Source organism: Mercenaria mercenaria, chromosome 12 (assembly GCF_021730395.1).
Source record: "Mercenaria mercenaria strain notata chromosome 12, MADL_Memer_1, whole genome shotgun sequence".
Classification (NCBI taxonomy): domain Eukaryota; kingdom Metazoa; phylum Mollusca; class Bivalvia; order Venerida; family Veneridae; genus Mercenaria; species Mercenaria mercenaria.
Window position 1 is genome coordinate 28,775,075 of NC_069372.1, and position 26,430 is coordinate 28,801,504.

At 38.1% G+C, this 26,430-nt stretch overlaps 1 protein-coding gene across 1 annotated transcript in view; it reads right to left on the minus strand.

Annotated features, from left to right (window-relative positions):
* Window positions 1-26,430, minus strand: part of LOC123533871 (TBC1 domain family member 10A-like) — a 79,326-nt gene that overhangs the window by 35,583 nt on the left and 17,313 nt on the right. The window contains exons 2-5 of the mRNA XM_045315815.2: window positions 19,738-19,837; window positions 7,116-7,223; window positions 1,229-1,335; window positions 664-844 (exon numbers count right to left, since the gene is read on the minus strand). Coding sequence (XP_045171750.2) covers window positions 664-844; window positions 1,229-1,335; window positions 7,116-7,223; window positions 19,738-19,837 — 496 coding nt within the window. The remainder of the gene's footprint in view (window positions 1-663; window positions 845-1,228; window positions 1,336-7,115; window positions 7,224-19,737; window positions 19,838-26,430) is intronic.

A 26,430-nucleotide genomic window follows, 5' to 3' on the forward strand; every position in this document is an offset into this window, starting at 1 on the left:
ATTTATGCCAAGTTACTTCAAAATCCCTTTACAAATGGCCCGGACAAGAATTTACATGGACCCGCGCATGCACGCATGGATGGATGGACAGTGCAATTTTATGACTACTAATCTAAATATAGATTAGGAGGTTTATCTAAAACTAACTTTTAAGGGGCAGTAACTTCACAAAAGTATGTTTCAACGAAAAAAAGCCAATGATATCCAAAACATGATCATCCCTATAAAGTTTGGTTAAAATCCCACCAGTAGTTTCAGAGGACTTCTATGACAGATAGACAGACAAAAAGAATGACAGATGAGACATAATCAATATATCTCTCACCATATGGGGAGACATAATAATTGCCATTTAAAAGCAACACATTTACAGCTGTACAGTTTTTAAAAGCAGAAATTATTATTGTGACTTAAGTTAATGCAACCAGTAAGCTAAAACCCTGCTTTATGACAGTATCATTAAGATAAAAACAACTTTAGCATTTTTTTGTTTGAACTTCCCATACAATCACTTCTGACTTTTTTCTAACTGACATAACTGGTGACAAGCTGCTTTTATTCCTAAAAAGTTTCATTCTAGCTTGACTACTGTTTGTTCTCCAGCAAATGGACAGACATTATGCTCATTCCATATGTAAACATTAAAACAGTAAAAATGCTCACAAGTCCAGGGCTGTAATATCCTGGGAGGTATTTTTCACATATTGACACAAAGCACCAGAAAGCTTCCTCCGCTGGCATATGCATAAGTAACACTGCTGCTATTGGGGCTTGAGCCTGGCAGTACCCGTCTGTTGGGTTGTGTACTGTATAAGCTTTTAAAATACGAAATAAATCTTCTTGCCTGGAAAAAAATACAAAGCAAACAACACATAAGCACTTATAAATAATGTTACTGCAACTCTAATCCAAACTATTAACAGGGCTGTTTTTCCTTCCAATTATTTAATCAAGTTGAAGTCTATGAGCCTTCTCTACCTAAAGGAGGTAATACGCAGAAACTTATTTACATATGTGAAAAAAAAATTCTCTTTTTGTAAAATACTGAATGATGAAATGATCAAAACAGATGTTGTAAACCATTTAAGCTTTCCAGTATGGACTAGTATATATTCCATATGTTTGCTATTTCAAATGAGGGTTTTCATATATTTTCTACTTCAGATATAAAGTCTAAAGTAAAGTGTTTTTAACCCAGGCGAAATGAAACACAATCATCATGACTTACCCGTAGCCTCCCCTTGCCATGAACATTTCATGAAGAGGAAATTGTCGATGTAAATCTTTCTTTATATCTTCAATAAATTTTGGGTCCCCTGGATCTTTTAAATATTCCTGAAAACAAGAGCCATCCACAAGTAATAATGTAAACAGATGTTTGTTCCTTTATTGTATGTGATAACAAATAACATTATAAAGAAGTGATGTCATGTATGTTACAATAACTGCAGACGTCATGCACAAAAACTGCAGACGTCCTGCACAATAACTGCAGACTTCATGCACCATAACTGCAGATGTTATGCACAGTAACTGCAACTGTACATATCATGCACAATAACTGCAGATGTCATGCACAAACACTGTAGACATCATGCACAATAACTGCACCTGTAGATATCATGCACAATAACTGCAGATGTCATGCACAATAACTGTAGACATCATGCACAATAACTGTAGATATCATGCACAATAACTGCAGATGTCATGCACAATAACTGTAGACATCATGCACAATAAATGCTGACATCATGCACAATAACTGCAGATATCATGTACAATAACTGCAGACGTTATACACAATAACTGTAGATGTCATGCACAATAACTGCAGACATCATGCACAATAACTGTATATACCATGCATAATAACTGCATTCATCATGCACAATAACTGTAGACGTCATACACAATAACTGCAGATGTCATGCATAATAACTGCAGACATCATGCACAATAACTGCAGACGTCATGCATGATAACAGTATATACCATGCACAATCACTGCAGACGTCATGCACAATAACTGCAGACGTCATGCATAATAACGGCAGATGTCATGCATAATAACTGCAGACGTCATGCATGATAACAGTATATACCATGCACAGGCCTTCCAGGATGGCCTTGCAAAAAAGTAGGAGAAAAGTAGAGGTCCCTACACAAAAAAGTAGGAAAAATCAGGAGGTTTGCAGACAAAAAAGTAGGAAAAGTAGGCGGTTTTAAACATAAAATTTGCAATGCTTACCTTAATAGCTGTTAATACTACACCTACACCAGGCCCGGAACTCGAAATTTTTGACTGAGGGGGGGCACCAGTCTAGAACAAAGATGTCACGGCCAAAGCGCATAGCGAGCGCTGAAAGCAGGTAGGTATTGGAGAGGGTGCCTTTGCCCATGTTAGGGGAGTCAGGGGGGGGGGGGGTCTCCCAATGGAAATTTTTTGAAATACAGGTAAGAAATGGTGGCCTCTGGTACATTTACTGGTGGTTGTACTCCCCTCATTTTAGGGGGGTCAGAGGGCTGTCCCCCTGGAAATTTTTGAAACACAGGCATGAAATGGTGGCCTCTGGTGCATTTTTAGGTCAAAATTTTGAGGCAATGGAGGGGTTACTTCCCTCTTGATTGGGGAGAAGTCAGGGGGCTCTCCCCCTGGAGAATTCAGAAATACAGGTATGACAAGGTGGCCTCTGGTGCATTTCTGGGTCTAAATTTTGAGAAAAAATTATTCCTTTGCCAAAAGCAGTAGGGTGCATCTTTGATGAGTATAGGTCACTTCTCAGCCAACTTGGGGGGCACAAGCCCCCTCTGCTGGCCCTGGATTCGGGCCTGCACACTGGCAACCAAATGATGACCCCAGATGTCTTGACTGGCAGTTTCTGTCCTTGAATCAGTGTGCCCATATGATTTGGTAAGATTATAGGTACCTTGATATGAGGCAATGTATTGCAGGAGGCACCAAATGGCTCCAGAAACTGCCAGCAACACATCAAGAGTCCATCATCTGCAAATATAACTATGAAAAGGCTGTTTATTTTTTTCATTTCTATGTCAAGCAAAAAAAGTAGGAGAAGTAGGAGGTTTTCATCAAAAAGTAGGAGGCATTTAAAAAAGTAGGAAAAAGTAGGAAAATCTAGGAAAAAGTAGGAACGCCGGAAGGCCTGCATGCACAATCACTGCAGACGTCATGCATAATAACTGCAGACATCATTCACAATAACTGCAGACGTCATGTACAATAACTGCAGACGTCATGCATGATAATTGTATATACCATGCACAAGCACTGCAGACGTCATGCACAATAACTGCAGATGTCATGCATAATAACTGCAGATGTCATGCATAATAACTGCAGACATCATGCACAATAACTGCAGACGTCATGCATGATAACTGTAGATATCATGCACAAAGCTGGGTCAATGTAGATTCTTGACAACATAAGCCTCCCTACTGATAATTGTGGGACAGAACAGGTCATATAATTTTCAACCACATGTGCCATTAGTCTTTGACATAAGTATCAGAATCCAAGTAAATCTATAGGACACAGGTTTCCCCACATACTGTCACTGTATGGTCTTTTGCTACTTCTTGACAACATAAGCCTCCCTACTGATAATTGTGGGAGGAAACAGGTCATATAATTTTCAAACGAATGTGCCGTTAGTCTTTGACATAAGTATCAGAATCCAAGTAAATCTATAGGACACAGGTTTCCCCACGTACTGTCACTGTATGGTCTTTTGCTACTTTTCATTTATCTTCACTGTTAAAAAAATTTAAACTGAATTTTGTCAGGGACAGTCAGCTGGATGGACATATAGAAGGAAAAAGACAAATCTAAATGTCATCCATCATTTTTTTTTATGTCCACAGGCAATTCTATAGATGAAGTCTAACAGGCCCAAGCTTTCTCCAGTTGACTGGAAAAGCTGCCCAGCCTCTTGCCTTATATGTCTTTTAAACAAAGCAACATGGTTTGAATGAATTTGGTAAATGGTCACTCGAGCTAAATTGATATTTCTTCAGTAATATTAGTTAAAATCAGTGATTTTTAGAAAAAAAAATTCCCATATAGCCATACAGTATAGAGAAAACTAGCCTTGCACCACTGGCTGCCATATTTTTAAACAAATCAAGGTAACCTGAAGGAATCTGGTGGAGGGTCATCTAAGGAACATTCCTGTAAACTTATTTTGAAATCTGGCAGGTTTCCAAGGAGTCATTTTAAAAGCTTTTTCCTTCAGTTTCCTGATGACGTAGATTTGAACAAATTAGAAAGGGACTACCCAAACAACATTCCTGTGATGTTGGGTTGTAATTTGCAAAGGTCATGGAGAAGTTTCTTTACAGAAAATGTGGATGGTTGGACAACAGACATGTCATGATCATAACAGCTCCAATGGTCACTTCATGCTTAGCTAAGCAAAAAAAAAAGAGGACACCAAGCTGACTCATGACCACATAAATTAGAAAACAAGAGGGTCATTGACCCTCAAGTGCTCACCTGAGTATAAGGCTTTAAGTGTGTTTGCATAACGTAATGGTACAAGTATTGATAGGTTTCTTCTATGTTAGCCATCACACACATTCTTTAGCCTACGGCAATAGTTAGACAGTACAACTCTGATATCACACACCAAAAATCAAGGCTCTAGCTATTATTGATTCAGAGAAGATGCATGAGGTCCAAGTTTGAAGCCTGTATCTTCAAAAATGTGAAAGTAGGTCACTAGGTCATTGTCAAGGTCAAAGTTTTTTTGTACATAAACATATGCATGTGGTCCAAATTTGAAGGCTGTAGCTACAAAAATGTGAAAGTAGGTCACTAAGTAAAGATCAAGGTCAAAGTTCATTTCAGTATAAAACTAAGCATGTGGTCCAAATTTGAAGGCTGTAGGTTGAGAAATGTTAAAGTAGGTCACTAGGTCAAAATCAAGGTAAAATTTTATTTCAGAACACAAAACTATGTATGTGGTCCAAATTTGAAGCCTGTACCTTCAAAAATGTGAAAGTAAGTCACTAGGTCAATATCAAGGTAAAAGTTGATTTCGGTACACAAAACTATGCATGTGGTCCAAATTTGAAGGCTGTAGCTACAGAAATGCAAAAGTAGGTCACTAGGTCAAGATAAAGGTCAACTCATGTCAAGGTTCATCTAGCCACTCAAAACTATACATGTGGTCCAAATTTGAATCATGTAGGATATGGACAAGAAGGTTTTTAAAAGTTTTTCCCTATATAAGTCTATATAAACCATGTGACCCCCGGGGCGGGGCCATATTTGACCCTAGGGGGATAATTTTAACAAACTTGGTAAAGAACCACTGGATGATGCTACATAACAAATATCAAAGCCCTAGGCTTTGTGGTTTTGGACAAGAAGATTTTTAAATTTTTCCCTATATAAGTCTATGTAAACCATGTGACCTCTAGGGCGGGGCAATATTTGACCCAAGGGGAATAATTTGAACAATCTTATTAGAGAACCACTAGATGATGTCACATACAAAATATCAAAGCCCTAGGCCCTGTGGTTTTGGACAAAAAGATTTTCAAAGTTTTTTCCCTATATAAGTCTATATAAACCATGTGACCCCCGGGGCGGGGCCATATTTGACCCTTGTAGAGGACCACTAGATGATTCGACATATCAAATATCAAAGCCCTAGGCCCTGTGCTTGGGACAAGAAGATTTTTGGGCTAGCAGTTTCACACGAAAAGATTTTTGTTTCCACTATATACTTACAGGGAAAAGTGACCACGCCCTCTGGCGGCCATGTTTTTTGACGAATCAAAATAATTTGAACAATCTTGGTAGAGGGTCACACAAGGACCATTTGTGTAAAATAATTCTAAAATAAGGCAAGCAGTTTCTTACAAGGAAATTTTTAAAGTTTCCACTATATACATATAGGGAAAAGTACCATGCCCTCTGGTGGCCATGTTTTTTGACAAATCAAAATAATCTGAACAACCTTGGTAGAGGGTCACACAAGGACCATTTGTGTAAAATTATTCTAAAATCGGGCAAGCAGTTTCATACAAGAAGATTTTTATATACATGTAGGGAAAAGTGACCACGCCATCTTGGTAGAGGGTGATATAAAGACCAATTGTGTGAAATTATTTCAAAATCGGACCATCGGTTTAGGATGAGATGTCGTTTGAAGTTTTTTCTATTTTTAACTAATTAGCAGCCCCTATGTGCAACCAAGCGGAACTGTTTGAACAACTTTGGTAGAGGACCACCCAAGGAACATCATGGCCAAGTTTCATCAAAATCCATTCAGTGGTTTTGGAGAAGATGTCGTTTAAACACAAATGTTGACGACGGATGACTTGATGCACGGACGGACGTACACCCACACATTTGTATTCTTAAGTGGTATTTCCCAGCCAGCATAAGTGGTATTTTCATTAAGTGGTAACCACCATTTTTTCATATACGGAATGAAGGAAAATTAAATTCATAACCACCTAACCCTAATCCTTACACACCACTTAACCACTAGAATTAGAATCGTATACTCGCACGCACGGACGACGGACACAGCGTGATCACAATACCTCACCATGAGCACTTCATGCTCAGGTGGCCTAAAAACTAATGTATGATAACTGAAAAAAATATATTACTAGAATTTCTAAGACATGAGCAAAAATATTAGGCTTGTTATTGTTGGGTGACTGATAAGAAACAGGCATATCAGAAGGAGCTCTGGTCTAGCTTGAAACCAAAGTCCTGTTCAAGAATCTGGCAATTATTTCCAAGACTGCTTAAGGCATGTTGAGATTACAGTCTGGACTGGTTAGGAATGACCCTAACCTTAAAGTGTTAGTTTGATCTTTGAGATAAGGGCCTGCTTTTTCAATCTGAAAAAGATTCCTCTGTGCATATCAAAGTTACAGTCCAAAACAGACTGGATGAACAAACATGCTGAAATGTATAATGCATCAAACAGCCATCTGACAACTGTTGAGCTAACCCTGAGTGGGCTCGGTGCAAAATAGAGGAATTCACGCAACAAACTTTTGTCAGGGTCATTGCAAACATTTTCGGTATTGACTAACTTAATCTCCTATGATAAAGAACAAACTCTTACATCAAATTTCCCTGGGTTACGATCCATTAAAAACTTGCTCCCACATAGATACTGCCATGCACGACTCCGTACTGAAGGTGGAATGCCTTTCCTACATCGTTCCTTTACCTGAAACATAAACAGTCAATCTAAGGCAACTGTTTACCTGAAACATTAAGCAATCAATCTAAGGCAACTGTTTACCTGAAACATTAAGCAGTCAATCTAAGGCAACTGTTTACCTGAAACATTAAGCAGTCAATCTAAGGCAACTGTTTACCTGAAACATTAAGCAGTCAATCTAAGGCAACTGTTTACCTGAAACATTAAAAAGTCAATCTAAGGCAACTCTTTACCTGAAACATTAAAAAGTCAATCTAAGGCAACTGTTTACCTGAAACATTAAACAGTCAATCTAAGGCAACTGTTTACCTGAAACATTAAACAGTCAATCTAAGGCAACTCTTGACCTGAAACATTAAGCAGTCAATCTAAGGCAACTGTTTACCTGAAACATTAAACAGTCAATCTAAAGCAACTGTTTACCTGAAACATTAAACAGTCAATCTAAGGCAACTCTTTACCTGAAACATTAAGCAATCAATCTAAGGCAACTCTTGACCTGAAACATTAAACAGTCAATCTAAGGCAACTCTTGACCTGAAACATTAAGCAGTCAATCTAAGGCAACTCTTGACCTGAAACATTAAGCACTCAATCTAAGGCAACTGTTGACCTGAAACATTAAGCAGTCAATCTAAGGCAACTGTTTACCTGAAACATTAAGCAATCAATCTAAGGTAACACTTTAGCTGAAACATTAAGCAATCAATCTAAGGCAACTCTTTACCTGAAACATTAAGCAATCAATCTAAGGCAACTCTTTACCTGAAACATTAAACAGTCAATCTAAGGCAACTCTTTACCTGAAACATTAAACAGTCAATCTAAGGCAACTCTTGACCTGAAACATTAAAAAGTCAATCTAAGGCAACTGTTTACCTGAAACATAAACAGTCAATCTAAGGCAACTCTTTACCTGAAACATTAAGCAGTCAATCTAAGGCAATTCTTTACCTGAAACATTAAACAGTCAATCTAAGGCAACTCTTGACCTGAAACATTAACAAGAGGACCATGATGGTCCTGAATCGCTCACCTATCCCCACATGACCCAGTGTTGAACTGAGTATGACCTAGTTATTTCTATTATTTGACATAGTGACCTAGTTTTTGAGCACATGTGACCTAGATATCATCAAGATAAAACATTCTGACCAATTTTCATGAAGATCCATTGAAAAATATGACCTCTAGAGAGGTCACAAGGTTTTTCTATTATTTGACCTAATGACCTAGTTTTTGAAGGCATGTGACCCACCTTTAAACCTGACCTAGATATCATCAAGGTGAACATTCTCACCAATATTCCTGAAGATCTCGTGAAAAATATGGCCTCTAGAGAGGTCACAAGGTTTTTCTATTTTTCGACCTACTGACCTAGTTTTTGACCGCACATGACCAAGTTATGAATTTGACCTAGATATCATCAAGCTGAACATTCTCACCAATTTTCATGAAGATCTCATGAAAAATATGGCCTCTAGAGACATCACAAGATTTTTCTATTTTTAGACCTACTGACCTAGTTTTTGACCGCACGTAACCCAGTTTCGAACATGACCTAGATATCATCAAGGTCAACATTCTGACCAATTTTCATGAAGATCTCTTGAAAAATATGGCCTCTAAAGAGGTAACAAGGTTTTTCTATTTTTAGATCTACTGACCTAGTTATTGACCGCACGTGACCCAGTTTCGAACATGACCTAGATATCATCAAGATGAACATTCTGACCAATTTTCATAAAGATCCCATGAAAAATATGACCTCTAGAGAGGTCACAAAGTTTTTCTATTTTCAGACCTACTGACCTAGTTTTTGACCGTACGTGACCCAGTTTCAAACTTGACCTAGATATCATCAAGGTGAACATTCTGACAATTTTTCATGAAGATCCATTGAGAAATATGGCCTCTAGAGAGGTCACAAGGTTTTTCTATTTTTAGACCTACTGACCTAGTTTTTGACCCCACGTGACCCAGTTTCGAATCTGACCTAGATATCATCAAGGTGAACATTCTGACCAATATTCATAAAGATCTCATGAAAAAAATGGCCTCTAGAGAGGTCACAAGGTTTTTCTATTTTTAGACCTACTGACCTAGTTTTTGACCCCACGTGACCCAGTTTCGAACTTGATCTAGATATCATCAAGGTAAACATTCTGACCAATTTTCCTGAAGATCCATTGAAAAATATGGCCTCTAGAGAGGTCACAAGGTTTTTCTATTTTTAGACCTACTGACCTAGTTTTTGACCGCACGTGACCCAGTTTCGAACTTGACCTAGATATCATCAAGGTGAACATTCTGACCAATTTTCATGAAGATCCATTGAGAAATATGGTCTCTAGAGAGGTCACAAGGTTTTTCTATTTTTAGACCTACTGACCTAGTTTTTGATCCCACATGACCCAGTATCGAACTTGACCTAGATATCATCAAGGTGAACATTCTGACCAATATTCATGAAGATCTCATGAAAAATATGGCCTCTAGAGAGGTCACAAGGTTTTTCTAATTTTAGATCTACTGACCTAGTTTTCACCCCCACTTGACCCAGTTACGTACTTGACCTAGATATCATGAAGCTGAACATTCTGACCAATTTTCATGAAGATCCATTGAGGAATATGGCCTCTAGAGAGGTCACAAGGTTTTTCTATTTTTAGACCTAATGACCTAGTTTTTGAACCCACGTTACCCAGTTTCGAACTTGACCTAGATATCATCAAGGTGAACATTCTGACCAATATTCATTAAGATCTCATGAAAAATATGGCCTCTAGAGAGGTCACAAGGTTTTTCTATTTTTAGACCTACTGACCTAGTTTTTGACCCCACGTGACCCAGTTTTGAACTTGACCTAGATATCATCAAGGTGAACATTCTGACCAATTTTCATGAAGATCTTGTGAAATATATGGCCTCTAGAGAGGTCACAAGGTTTTTCTATTTTTAGACCTACTGACCTAGTTTTTGATGGCACGTGACCCAGTTTCGAACTTGACCTAGATATCACAAGGTAAACATTCTGACCAACTTTCATAAAGATCTTGGAAAAATGTGCCTCTAGAGTGGTCACAAGAGTTTTCGGATTTAGACCTACGACTAGTTGAGGACGCGCATCACCCACCTTGTCAACTTTGATGACCTAAAATCACCAAGGTCAACATTTCTACCAACATTCTCAATCTAAGACAATGTAAAAATTGACACTCTAAGTGGCACAACCGAAAATTAAACAGCAATCTAGCACCGACCTGAACGACTAGCAGCAATCCAAAGGCAACTGTTTTACGTGAACATTAAAAGTCAATCTAAGGCAACTGTTTACCTGAAACATTAAGCAGTCAATCTAAGGCAACTGTTTACCTGAAACATTAAACAGTCAATCTAAGGCAACTGTTTACCTGAAACATTAAACAGTCAATCTTAGGCAACTCTTGACCTGAAACATTAAAAAGTCAATCTAAGGCAACTCTTTACCTGAAACATTAAGCAGTCAATCTAAGGCAACTGTTTACCTGAAACATTAAGCAATCAATCTAAGGCAACTGTTTACCTGAAACATTAAAAAGTCAATCTAAGGCAACTGTTTACCTGAAACATTAAAAAGTCAATCTAAGGCAACTCTTTACCTGAAACATTAAGCAGTCAATCTAAGGCAACTGTTTACCTGAAACATTAAAGCAGTCAATCTAAGGCAACTGTTTACCTGAAACATTAACAGTCAATCTAAGGCAACTCTTGACCTAAACATTAAAAAGTCAATCTAAGGCAACTGTTGACCTGAAACATTAAGCAGTCAATCTAAGGCAACTGTTTACCTGAAACATTAAGCAATCAATCTAAGGCAACTCTTCACCTGAAACATTAAACAGTCAATCTAAGGCAACTCTTGACCTGAAACATTAAAAAGTCAATCTAAGGCAACTCTTGACCTGAAACATTAAGCAGTCAATCTAAGGCAACTGTTTACCTGAAACATTAAGCAGTCAATCTAAGGCAACTGTTACCTGAACATTACGATCTAAGCAACTGTTTACCTGAAACATTAAGCAGTCAATCTAAGGCAACTCTTTACCTGAAACATTAAGCAGTCAATCTAAGGCAACTGTTTACCTGAAACATTAAGCAGTCAATCTAAGGCAACTCTTTACCTGAAACATTAAACAGTCAATAATTCTAAGGCAACTGTTTCACAAATATTTTCACTCTGATATACAAGGTCTGTTTCAGGACAGTAATGCAGACAGATGGACACTGGCATCATAACATAATACGCTTTCTTCGGGCATATAATAAGTACAGTTACCTATTCTTCCATAGCCACCTAAGTATGCAAATGTGGGCTTGGACAGACAGACACACACGTCATCACATAATACATATGTTTTTCCAAAACAGGCATATAAACAGTTAAACAAGAGCACCACCTAAGGGTGCCATTGCTTGTCCGCAAGTGCTGATCAATATGTAAGAAAAGACTTACAGTTCAGATTTTCTAAGTACAAAAAGTGCCATAATTCTGAAAAAAATGCATTGCAGAGCTATGGGTCTTGGCCAACATAGTCCTCTAATGATGATAAACAAGTGTGCAAAGTTTAAAAGCTGTAGCTTCTATAGTTTTTTTGATAAAAGGTGGACCTAAACAAAACACTTAACCAAGAAACACCTGTAAGTTTCGTTGTAATCCAGCCAGCAGTTTTACCTGTGAAAGCCGGACAAGATTTTTCTACCTTCAGCTCTGGCGACCATTTTGTGCAGCGAAGTGAAACCTGCCGGCGATATACACAACTAGGCTTGGTACTGATCACTCCTGTGAAATTTCTTTGAAATCCGGCAAGCAGTTTGACCTGTGAAACCCAGACTTAGGGACATACAAAGAAGGTGAAATAATATATCTCCCCCATCTATGGGGAGACATAACTTTGTAAAAATGCAAAGCAGAGTTATGAGTCCTGCGCAAGGTCAGACCATTACAGTGAACAAGTGTGTGAAGTTTCAATCCATTCCCAGAAGTGGGTACTGAGATACCAGCTTACCTACAAAGTCTTAACAAACAAGAGCTGTCACTAATGGTGACAAATGCCCCCGCAGCACCTTGACCTTTGACCTGGTGACCTTGACCTGGTGACCCCAAAGTCAATAGGGGTCGTGTACTCAATAAGTACTATCAGCATGTGAAGTTTGAAGGTCCTGGGTGCAGTGGTTCACGAGTAAAGTGCCTTTATGCAGAAAGTTAACATCGGCCCCTGTGACCTTGACCTTTGACCTGGTGACTCCAAAGTCAGTAGGGGTCGTGTAGTCAATAAGTACTATCAGCATGTAAGTTAGTACTTATCAGTAGGGGTCGTGTAGTTAATAAGTACTATCAGCATGTGAAGTTTGAAGGTCCTAGGTGCAGTGGTTCGCGAGTAAAGTGCCTTCATGCAAAAAGTTAACATTGGCCCCTGTGACCTTGACCTTTGACCTGGTGACCCCAAAGTCAGTAGGGGTTGTGTACTCAATAAGTAGTATCAGCATGTGAAGTCTGAAGGTCCTGGGTGCAGTGGTTCGCAAGTAAAGTGCCTTCATGCAAAAAGTTAACATTGGCCCCTTGACCTTTGACCCCAAAGTCAGTAGGGGTCGTGTACTCAATAAGTACTATAAGCATGTGAAGATTAAAGGTCCTGGGTGCAGTGGTTCGTGAGTAAAGTGCCTTTATGCAAAAAGTTAACATCGGCCCCTGTGACCTTGACCTTTGACCTAGTGACCCCAAAGTCAGTAGGGATCGTGTACTCAATAAGTACTATCAGCACATGAAGTTTGAAGGTCCTGGGTGCAGTGGTTCGCGAGTAAAGTGCCTTCATGCAAAAAGTTAACGTTGTGACAAACGAACGAACTAATGAACGGACAGTTGAAAACTAATATGCCTCCCTTCAGGGGCATAAAAAGGGGTATAATTTTGTAACAAAAGGGTAATGATGACCCAATATCGCTCACTTGTTACACTTGGCCTTGGAATCATCAAGATAAACATTCTGACCAAGCTTCATGAAGACTGGATCATAAATAAGACCTCTACAGGCTGTGCATGTCTCCCCCAATGCATAGTCGTATAACAACCTTCAGTTGTTATTTATATCTATGTGTGTTTTTTATTATACAATAAGACCTGAAATTCTATATTATAAACTTTTAACGCCTCAAGAAAGCTAGATCCTAATATTGAAAGAACTGATAGGCATTCCGATAGACATATGACAGAACTGATAGACATTGATAGACAATTGATAGAACCGAAAGACTTAGTCAATCTTCTTGAAATCAAGTTCCATTTGAAAAACAGTTTAGTTCAATAGCCACATTATCATTATGTAACATTTTAGTCACTTTGAGTTGATGTTAGACTGATATATGCATGATTTCTTCAGATTTTCTCAAGAATATTTTGAGATTTAACGCGGAATCTTTCACTTCCGGTTGTCTGTAATGCTAAGTTTTCCAGCAATCTTTACAGTATTCTACAGTAAATCTGAAGTAATCATTATTTCAAGGTTTTTAAGTAAGGTTTTTACCATCATTCTGTCAATTTAACTTTTACTGTAGCATATGCTATAGGCTGTTTTCAGATCAATTCTGCTCAAAAGTTGAGTGAGCGCCATATTTTGAAATGTCTTTCGCTCACTTCATTCGTGAAAGACATATGTCTTTCGCCCTCTATCTGATAAAATAAGCAGTTCTACCAACCTTAATTTGCATGGATAAATTCCTTATATTCCAAAGCATCCATTTGTTTAATGATAGATAACTTTCAACTGGTTACATTTATGTATTTCATCACTAAAGATATTTCAACTGCGAGATGTCTTTCAAGATGGCGGCAATCTGATAGATTTGCCAGAGATGCTGGCTGTAATGGTTCATTTCATTGGTCAACATTTTTAGACCGCGTTTTTTCATTGGTGTTAGACTTTTCTTGCCAGACTTTTTTTCTATAAATATAAGTGTGTCACTGGAAAAACCTTAACCTTCACGCCTACGTAAAAAGTATATATTGAAACTAGACTACTCTTTGTAAACTGCTACGCGACTGGTAAAACTTAGTCGTGACTTATTGTATGCCTGATAACTTAATACACCTATTTTAATGAGATGTACAGTTAATTATCATGGTTCAAAAGTAGCTTAAGTGGTAATGAACATCTGATTATAGATATTTTGAGCTGTTAACATCAAAATTACCAATCTGTGATGTATTGCTAAAGACTATTGAATCAGTTATTAAATTAGTAAAAACTTCCAGCAATCTATATTGCTCATTACAACCATGAACTTAAAACTGTGTTGACTTTAATTTCTTCCGCCTGCCATTACTGACTTAGCACCTACGGGTGTTACAGTCGTATATGCAAGAAGTCAATAGGGGACAAGAGCGAAAGTCAAAGAGACACTGAAGGTTGGCTGCAAAAAGGATCACCTACTTGGCATGTCCAATCATCCCACTAAGTTTCAACATTCTGGGCCTAGTGGTTCTCAAGTTATGAACTGGATACGGTTTTCAAAGTTCGGGCTCCTGTGACCTTGACTTTTGATCAAGTGACCCCAAAATCATAAGGGGTCATCTACTCTGAATGTCCACTTATCCTATTAAGTTTCAACATTCTGGGTCAAGTGGTTCTCAAGTTATTGATTGGAAAGAGTTTTCTATGTTCAGCCCCCTGTGACCTTGGCCTTTAAAAGAGTGACCCTAAAATCAATAGAGGTCATCTCCTCTGCATGACCAATCATCCTATGAAGTTTCAACATTCTCGGTCAGGTGGTTCTCAAGTAACTGACTGGAAACGGTTTTCCATGTTCAGGCCCCTGTGACCTTGACTTTTAATGGAGTTACCCAAAATCAGTAGGGGTCATCTACTCTGCATGTCCAATCATCCTATGAAGTTTCAACATTCTGCGTCAAGTGGTTCTCAAGTTACTGATCGGAAATGGTTTTTCATGTTCAGGCCCCTGTGACCTTGACCTTTACAGAGGGACCCCAAAATCAATAGGGTTCATCTACTCTGCATGACCAATCATCCTATAAAGTTTCAACATTCTTGGCCTAGTGGTTCTCAAGTTACTGACTGGAGATGGTTTTCCCTGTTCAGGCCCCTGTGACCTTGACCTTTAACGCAGTGACCCCAAAATCAATAGGGGTCATCTACTCTGCATGACAAATCATCCTATGAAGTTTCAACATTCTGGGTCAAGTGGTTCTCGAGTAATTGATCAGAAATGGTTTTCCATGATCAGGCCCCTGTGACCTTGACCTTTAATGGAGTGACCCCAAAAGCAATAGGGGTTGTCTACTCCATAAGCCCTGTCACCCTATGAAGTCTGAAGATTCTAGGTCAAATGGTTCTCCAGTTATTGATCGGAAATGAAGTGTGACGTACGGAAGGACGGACGGACAGGGCAAAAACAAGTTGGGGGAGACATAATGGCTGAGATATAGTGAAAATGCATCAAAATCAACCTTAAGTTTTTAGTAAAAGGGGGCATAATTCATTAACAAGAGGGCCTTAATGGCCCTATATCGCTCACCTGATATCATTGCACTTAAGGACAAGAAGGTAAAACAAGAGCGCCGCCAAGCGGGGCAATATACGCCCGAAGGGTTACATCAGAGGATGGGAGAAAAATTTAAAGAACTTGACTGTTGAAGCCCAAAGGACAGTAACAACAAAAAAGAAGAAATTCAAAAAAAAAATCGTAAGTCCACAAAAAAATTCTTACCAGTTAAAGTTATGTAAAAAATACATCCAAAAATTGGATGTAGCATCCATGTTGTACCACAGAAAAGTGGTCTCCGTTTTCCCTACGGCCAATAATAAAAAAGTTTCAAAATAAGCTATTTATAGTAACAAAAAAGGGAAGTAATTCCAAAACAAAAATTATTGTAAGCGAACAAAAAAGGATCTGCAAAATAAAAACGAGCACTGCAATGCAGAGCAATATACACAAAGCAAAGTCATATATGACATTTGACCCCTAAGTGTGACCTTGACCTTGAAGCGAGTCAACCAAAACATGCGCTATGCATGTCGCCTCAGTGTGGTGAACATTTGTGCCAAGTTTCTTTGAAATCATCCAAGCAGTTCAAAACTTACGGAGCGGACATGAAACACACTCATATGACCTTTCACTCCTAAGTGTGACCTTGACCTTGAAGCTAGTAATCCGAAACAAGCGCTCTGCATGTCGTCTCTGTGCGGTGAACATTTGTGCCAAGTTTCTTTGAAATCCTTCGAGCAGCTCAAGAGTTACAGAGCGGACACGAAACACACTCATATGACCTTTGACCCATAAGTGTGACCTTGACCGTGAAATGAGACATCAAAAACATGCGCTCTGCACGTCATCTTGGTGTAGTGAACATTTGTGTCAAGTTTATTTGAAATCCTTCAAGGGGTTCAGGAGTTACAGAGCGGACATGAAATTGCTAACGGACGGACGGATGGACAGACGGACACCGGGAATTAACATAATACGTCCCTTCGGGCGTATAAAAATCATAATCAAGATCAATCAAAAGAATCATGAGAAAATATGGCTGAAATTTTCTTAAAGGTACAGATATCTCAAAATAACCTATAAATTGGAGGTACCATCCATGCTGTATCACAGAAAAGTGGTCTCAGTTTCTCCCTACGGCCAATAATAAAAAAGTTACTAAATAAGCTATTTATAGTAACATAAAAGGGAAGTAATTAAAAAAAAATTGTTGTAAGTGAACAAAAGAAGGATCTGCCAAATAAAAACAAGAGCACAGCAATGCAACGCAAATGCAGAGCAATATACACACAAAACAAAGTCATATGACCTTTGACCCCTAAGTGTGACCTTGACCTTGAAGTGAGCCATCCGAAACATGCGCTCTGCACATCATTTCGATGGGGTGAACATTTGTGTCAGGTTTCTTTGAAATCCTTCAAGGGGTTCAAGAGTTACAAAGCGGAAGGGAAATTGCTAACCAACAGACAGACAGACAGACGGACACTGAGGCGATAGCATAATATGTCCTTTATAAAAAGGAATCCAGATCTTATGGTGATACAAGTTGTGTGCAAGTTTGGTTAAAATCAAATCATAAATGAAGCTGCTATTGTGCAGACAAGGTCAAAATAGCTAATTTTGGCCGTTTCAGGGGCCATAACTCTGGAACCCATTATGGGATCTGGCCAGTTCAAGAAAGGAACCAAGATCTTGTGGTGACACAAGTTGTGTGCAAGTTTGGTTAAAATCAAATTATAAATGAAGCTGCTATTGTGCAGACCAGATCAAAATAGCTAATTTTGGCCCTTTCAGGGGCCATAACTCTGGAACCCATAATGGGATCTGGCCAGTTCAAGAAAGGAACCAAGATCTTATGGTGATACAAGTTGTGTGCAAGTTTGGTAAAAATCAAATTATAAATAAAGCTGCCATTGGGCAGACAAGGTCAAACATAGCTGATTTTGGCCCTTTCAGGGCCCATAACTCTGGAACCCATAATGGGATCTGGTCAGTTCAAGAAAGGAACCAAGATCTTATGGTGATACAAGTTGTGTGCAAGTTTGGTAAAAATCAAATCATAAATAAAGCTGCTTTTGTGCAGACAAGGTCAAACATAGCTACTTTTGGTCCTTTCAGGAGCCATAACTCTGCAACCCATAAAGGAATCTGGCCAGTTCAAGAAATGAACCAAGATCTTATGGTGATACAAGTTGTGTGCAAGTTTGATTACAATAAAATCATAAATGAAACCACTATCGTGCAGACAAGAAATTGTGGACGGACGAAGCGTGATCACAAAAGCTCACCCTGTCACTACAGGACAGGTGAGCTAAAAATTGGTGCCAGTGTTATGGACCTTGTGTCATATGATGTGGGTGGTAAGGTGGAACAACTATTTTTAAGTTTGAATCAATCAATTTAGTAATAACTGAGGTAGAATGAAAGTGCATCAAAACTTTAACCCAAAATTCTAAGTAACAAGAGCTGTCTCCATAGGATGACACATGCCCCCGATGGCACTTTAAATGAATAGTCATGGCCGATGTTAGAATTTAGGACCTTTGACCTACGGAGCTGGGTCTTGCGCGCGACACGTCATCTTACTGTGTCACACATTCAGTTATTTTAAAATCCATGCATGAATGACAAAGATATGGACCGGACACGCCCATCAATGCACTATCAGGAAAAATTACCTTTAACGTCTAAGTGTGACCTTGACCTTTGAGCTACGGACCTGGGTCTTGCGCGCAACACATCGTCTTACTGTGGTACACATTCATGCCAAGTTATTTGAAAATCCATCCATCGATGACAAAGATATGGACCGGACGCGCCCATCAATGCACTATCCCTTAATGTCTAAGTGTGACCTTGACCTTTGAGCTACTGACCTGGGTCTTGCGCGAGACATGTTATCTTACTGTGGTACACATTCATGCCAAGTTATTTGAAAATCCATCCATCGATGACAAAGATATGGACCGGACATGCCCATCAATGCACTATCCCTTAATGTCTAAGTGTGACCTTGACCTTTGAGCTACGGACCTGGGTCTTGCGCGCGACACGTCGTCTTACTGTGGTACACATTCATGCCAAGTTATTTGAAAATCCATCCATCGATGACAAAGATATGGACCGGACACGAAAAATGCAGACAGACCGACAGACAAGACAGACGGTTCAAAAACTATATGCCTCCCTTCGGGGGCATAAAAAGGGGGATAATTCATAAAATATTGGTGCCAGAGTTATGGCCCTTGTGGGTGATGATGAGGTTTTTAAGTTTGAAACAAATCCATCAAGTATTTACAGAGATAAGGAGAAAGTGCATAAAAATTTTAACCAAGGTGCGGATACAGAAGGATGCGGACGATGGGTCGAGTAGGACAGCTCTCCATACTTTGTATTGTCTAGCTGAATTTCTACATTACATGTCAGATTACCTATGGGAACAAGTGATCTATTTCCACAAGGGGTCATCAGATACTAGCTCACATACAAAAACTTAATCAAACTCTGGCACAAGGGCGAGCGCAATAGCTCTACATATTTTTCAAACAAAAACGGATATATCTTTAACAAGAATTTGAAGAAATGATAAACCAAAGCAAAATGTGGATTTTGTTCAGAATTCAGCATTGAAATACACAGGAGACAACAAATTTACAGTTTTACTGCACAATGATGCACCACAACAAAAATATATTTTTATGAATTTTTAACAAAACCCAATAAAACAATTCTTTTAAAATCTGAGTACCAAGATCTTATTGTGATTCTGCTGAACATTCACTAACCTTAGTCAATAACGTCCTTATTGAGTTTGGATAATCAAACTTGAATGGTGCATTGTGCAACAAAATGGAAATGTCAAATTATAGTTTTTTTTCAGTGTATGTGGGAGGGGGGCAGGGGAGGGAGAGGACAGAACAGGACAGAGTCCTTTTAAGTGTTTCATCAAATGTTCTGACAATATAATGGTGTATCTTACCTTCTTAAATCTTTTACTCATCCATTTCTCCCAGTTTTGAAACATATCTAGCCACTTTAACTCTCGTTTCCGTAAGACCTCTATTGGTAACCGCCTTTCTCTGTGAATAAAATAACACTTAACATAAGCACAGCCTCACTGTTAAGGTAAAACTCTCAAGTAAATCTTACTTCACTACTACAGTCATTGTTACTTTTCTCTTAATTCTAAATGGCCAATTTTCATTTAGAGCAATTTCAATTTGAAAGAAAAAATGACAGATTTTGATATTCATGATCATTCTTACTGACCGATCTAACCAACAGGGCTCCAGATATAATTTTTTTGGCCTATGAGTATTTACTCATCATAATTTTTGTGAATGAGTAAAATGGTAAAATCTGAAATTGACTAGGAGTAAGTCTACTTGTGAAAATTTGTAAATGCGACAAGAAGGCCTTGAAAGCCCTGTATCGCTCACCTGACCTCTGATAACTAGCTTTTCCTTTGATTTGACCTAGTGACCTAGTTTTTGACCCAGATTTGACCTTGACCTAAAGATCATAAAAATTAACATTCTGACCAGGTGTCATAAATGTGGCCTCTAGATTGTTAACAAGCTTTACCTTTGATTTGACCTGACAATCTAGTTTTTGACCCCACCTGACCCAGAATGGAATTTGACTTTAAGATCATTAAGATTAACAGTCTGACCAAGTTTCATGAAGATATAATCATAAATGTGACTTCTAAAGTGTTAACAAGCTTTTCTTTTGGTTTGGCCTGGTGACATAGTTTTTGAACCCACATGACCCAGATTAGAATTTAACCTACAGGTCAACGATGACAAACATTCTGATCAATTCTCATGAGTTTCAAACTTAAATTAGGTCTCTAGAGTGTTAACAAGCTTTACCTTTGATTTGACCTGGTGACCTAGTTTTTGACCCAACCTGACCCAGATTTAAAATTGATTTAAAGATCATCAAGAATAACATTCTGGCCAAGTTTCACTAAGATACAGTCATAAATGTAGCCTCCACAGTGTTAACAAGATTTTCTTTTGATTTGACCTGGTGACCTAGTTTTTGATCCAACCTGAACAAGATTAGAAACTGACCTATATATCACCAAGATTAACATTCTCACTAAGTTTCATTAAGATATGGTCATAAATATGGCCTCTAGAGTGTTAACTAGCTTTTCATTTGATTTGACCTGGTGACCTAGTTTTTGATCCCACATGATCCAGATTCGAGCTTGACCTAAAGATAATCAAGATTAACATTCTGACTAAGTTCCATTAAGATCTGGCCATATACATGGCCTCTAGAGTGTTAATACCTTTTACTTTGATTTGACCTGGTGACCTAGTTTTTTGACCCCACATGACCCAGATTTTAACCTGACCTAAAAATCATCAAGATTAACATTATGATTAAGTTTCATAAAGATAAAGTCATAAATGTGGCCTCTAAGAGTGTTGACAAGCTTTTCCTTTGATTTGACCTGGTGACCTAATTTTTGACCTCAGATGACCCAATGTCGAACTTGTCCATTTTTTTTTTAGGGCAACATTCTGACCAAGTTTCATTAAGACTGGGCCAAAATTGTGACCTCTAGAGTGTTAACAGTCAAATTGTTGACGACAGACGACGGACAGAGGGCGATCACAAAAGCTCACCTTGAGCACTTTGTGCTCAGGTGAGCTATAAATAAAATATATTGGTCTGAATCACATGTCCCAGTATTGCCTGGGAATTACCAGTATTTTCCGGAGATTCCCTGTATTTCCTGCTGTCCTGGGAAATACGAGCAACCCTTTCATAATTATTCCCTTCTTAGAAATTCTGGTTAATTTTTATGCACTTTCACCCTGTCATTTTATTACTAAATGGGTTAGATTCATCCCCACATCATTGTCTGCATCAGGGGTATGATATCAATCACTTGTGAGATAGCTCCAGTTTCTTCAGAAATGTAACAACAGCTTACAGGTCTGCTATAATAACTCTGATAGCTGTATAAAATTATGTACTAGTTAGATATTAATCAGAAGCAGTAATTATCAACTGGCATCCTCTAACAGAAATAACACTCGTCTTAACAGTTATAACAAAGGTTATCTCCCTTTAATGCCACAACGAGTGATAAACCTGTCTGATATAGTTAGTGATAAGCCTAAATGGGTGATAATATTCAGTATACATGTACATAATACACAGTCATTTACCATATTTATTCTTTTACAATACCTCAGGCCCAACTTCTGAATTAATATACATGCAGGGTGTGCTTATTTGAGAATTTTTCACAAAACAATCATAATTTGACTTTTTTAGCTTGAAAATATAATACTGGTATACAATTATCAAAGTTTCAAAAATATTTAGGTAATAATTTATCAACGGAAATAACATTTATGTCCTCTTTCAAGGAAGAGATGTATTTTTGCGAAAGTTGCATTGGGCGACTTCAGCGAAATAGTCGCTTTGAAGCTCCCCACTTCGCTCTAATCTAACATCAAAGCGAAATTCAAGTTGCCCGATTTTTATTCACTCTCTGCAAATTATCCACTACCGACCTGTTGTCACTTTACTCGAATACACATGGCATGATTTAAGCTCCGCCTCCAGATATAGAGAAGTGCGGGCCTCTGACACCTGATTGTTGATAAACTGAACAGTACAGATTTATATTACATTAACTTGTACATTCCCTTTTGACTTTTCAAAAATTATCTTACCTTGAATAATTTCCTTAAGTCCATGTACCGTATAGCGGGTTAATTCTGCAGGTTTTTATTTCTGCTAATCTGCGGGTAGAGGCTGTCAAGCAGAAATAAATTCCGCACATTTAAACTATCAACAGAACTTTTTGACGCAGAAATAATCTTTGATATTAGTATGCTTAATATATGATATTTCACTTAATATAGTGACCCATTATCTTTATCTCACGAGTTTTTCGTCTGCTGTAAAGTTATTCACACCGTATCGATTGTGGTTGATTGCTTTTGTTATTGTATCAATCTATTGTCCACAAATGAATGGTTACCGTTTCGGGCGTGTAATTTTTACGTGTATATCACAAAACACTCTAGGTTTATGAACAAGAGCTGTAAGTGGACAGTGCGCTCGACTATTCTTAGTGCTTGATAGTATAATATAAGCTATGAGTAAAACTTTAACATTACAATAAGCATATTCTAAGTCGAAAAGGGACCGAAATTCAGTCAAAATTCTTGATAGAGTTGTCTCCTCCTTTTTACAGACTGGGGTCATGATGGTTAACAAGTATGCAAAATATGAAAGCAATATCTCAATGGACTTTGAAAATATTTGGGGTGGTACGCAAACTTTAACATTTATTCTAAGTCGAAAAGGGGTCATAATTCAGCCAAAATGCTTGATAAAGTTGCCTGCTTCTTTTTAGCTCACATGTCACAAAGTGACAAGGTGGGCTTTTGTGATCGCACAGCGTCCGTCGTCCATCCATGCGTAAACCTTTGCTTGTGACCACTCTAGAGGTCACATTTTTCATGGGATCCTTACGAAAGTTGGCCAGATTGTTCCGCAGTTGACCCAGTTTCGAACTTGACCTAGATATTATCAAGATGAACATTTAGACTAACTTTCATACAGATCCCATGAGAAATATGGCCTCTAGAGAGGTCACAAGGTTTTTTATTATTTGAACTACTGACCTAGTTTTTGAGGGCATGTGACCCAGTTTCAAACTTGACCTAGAAATCATTAAGGTGAACATTCTGACTAACTTTCATGAATATCCATTGAAAAGTATGGCCTCTAGACAGGTCACAAGGTTTTTCTATTTTTAGACCTACTGACCTAGTTTTTGACGGCACGTGACCCAGTTTCGAACTTGACCTAGATATCAACAAGATAAACATTCTGACCAACTTTCATAAAGATCCCATGAAAAATGTGACCTCTAGAGTGGTCACAAGCAAAAGTTTACGGACGGACGGACACACGGACGGACGACCACAAAAGCTCACCTTGTCACTTTGTGACATGTGAGCTAAAAACCTTGTGACCTCTCTAGAGGCCATATTTTTCAAGGGATCTGTATGAAAGTTGGTCAGAATGTTCATCTTGATGATATCTAGGTCAAATTCGAAACTGGGTCAGGTACCATCAAAAACTAGGACAGTAGGTCAAATAATAAAAAAAACCTTGTGACCTCTCTAGAGGCCATGTTTTTCATGGGATCTGTATGAAAGTTGGTCAGAATGTTCACCTTGATGATATCTAGCTCAAGTTCGAAACTGGGTTAGATGCAATCCAAAACTAGGCCAGTAGGTCTAAAAATAGAAAAACCTTGTGACCTCTCTACAGGCCATACTTTTCAATGGATCTTCATGAATGTTAGTCAGAATGTTCATCTTGATGTTATCTAGGTCAAGTTTGAAACTGGGTCACATGCTGTCAAAAACTAGGTCAGTAGGTCAAATAATAAAAAAACCTTGTGACCTCTCTAGAGGCGATATTTTTCATGGGATCTGTATGAAAGTTGGTCTGAATGTTCATCTTGATGATATCTAGGTCAAGTTTGAAACTGGGTCAACTGCGGTCAAAAACTAGGTCAGTAGGTCTAAAAATAGAAAAACCTTGTGATTGAATGGATCTTCAAGAAAATTGGTCAGAATGTTCACCTTGATGATATCTAGGTCAAGTTTGAAAGTGGGTCATGTAGGGCTGTCATCGATAGAAACGATATCCATGTATCAACGATATATTTTTGTCGATCGATTATCGATTCCCATTTTCAAAAATCGATATTTTACAGAGAAAAAAAAAACTATCCAAATAAACATAACAACTTAAGTTCACACAGTTGTAAATTTGGATAAATGCAAAAAAGAAGTGAAGGCAAAATAAAAATGAAAGATGTTATTAAAATTTTTTTCTTTTATTTCATAAATACAAATACAACACAATCAAACAGAAATATGAAAAGTAGGCAATAAAACTAAAAATAGCATTTACATGCAGGTATATAGTATGCATATGAACAAATAGGTCGTTAAACTAATTTAATAATCGATATATCGATGTATCGTCGATATTTGTATTCTGATATATCGGTATTGCCGATATGCCTAAGACCCAATCAATGACAGCCCTAGGTTCATGTGCCGTCAAAAACTAGGTCAGTAGGTCAAATAATAAACAAGAGATCACAGAGTGATCTTGGCGCCCACCAAAGTGCCATTTTGGAGTGTTCCAAATTTCAAGACTTACTGACTAGCTCAAGGTCAAATTTCATTTCCGTACACAACACTGTGCATGTGGTCCAAATTGGAAAGCTGTAGCTTGAGAAATGTGAAAGAAGGTCACTAGATCAATCTTAAGGTCAAAGTTTAATTTGGTACACAAAACTATGCAAATGGTCCAAATTTGAAGGCTTAGCTTGAGAAATGTGAAAGTAGGTCACTAGGTCAAAATCAAGGGTCAAATTTCACTTCAGAACACAAATCTATGCATGTGATCCAAATCTGAAGCCTGTACCTTCAAAAATGCGAAAGTAGGTCACTAGGTCAATGTCAAGGTCAAAGTTTGTTTCGATACACAATCCTATGCATGTGGTCTAAATTTGAAGCCTGTAGCTACAGAAATGTGAAAGTAGGTCACTAGGTCAATCTTAAGGTCAAAGTTCATTTCGGTACACAATACTATGCATGTGGTCCGAATTTGAAGGCTGTAGCTTGAGAAATGTGAAAGTAGGTCACTGGGTCAAAATCAAGGTCAAATTTTATTTCAGAATACAGAACTATGCATGTGGTCCAAATTTGAAGCTTGTACCTTCAAAAATGTGAAAGTAGGTCACTAGGTCAATGTAAAGGTCAAAGTTTGTTTCGGTACATAAAACCATGTATGTGGTCCAAATTTGAAGGCTGTAGCTTGAGAAATGAGAAAGTAGGTCACTGGGTCAAAATCAAGGTCAAATTTCATTTCGGAACACAAAACTATGCATGTGGTCCAAATTTGAAGACTGTACCTTCAAAAATGTGAAAGTAGGTCACTAGGTCAAAATCAATGTCAAATTTCATTTTGAAACATGGAACTATGCATATGGTCCAAATTTGATACCTGTACCTTCAAAAATGTGAAAGTAGGTCACTAGGTCAAAATCAAGGTCAAAGTTTTTTTAAGTGCACAAAACTATGCATGTGGTCAAAATTTGAAGGCTGTAGCTACAGAAATGTGAAAGTAGGTCACTAGGTCAAAATCAAGGTCAACTCATGTCAAGGTTCATCTTGCCACTCAAAAATATACATGTCCAAATTTGAATGTTGTAGTTATTGACAAGAAGATTTTAAAAGCTTTTCCCTATATAAGTCTATATGAACCATGTGACCCCCGGGGCGGGGCCATATTTGACCCTAGGGGGATAATTCGAACAAACTTGGTAGAGAACCACTAGATGATGCTACATTACAAGTATCAAAGCCCTAGGCTTTGCGGTTTGACAAGAAGATTTTCAAAGTTTTTCCCTATATAAGTCTATGTAAACCATATGACCCCAGGGTGGGGCCATATTTGACCCCAGGGGTATAATTTGAATAATCTTAGTTGAAGACCACTAGATGATGTCACATACAAAATATTAAAGCCCTAGGCCCTGTAGTTTTGGACAAGAGGTTTTTCAAAGTTTTTCTCTATACAAGTCTATATAAACCATGTGACC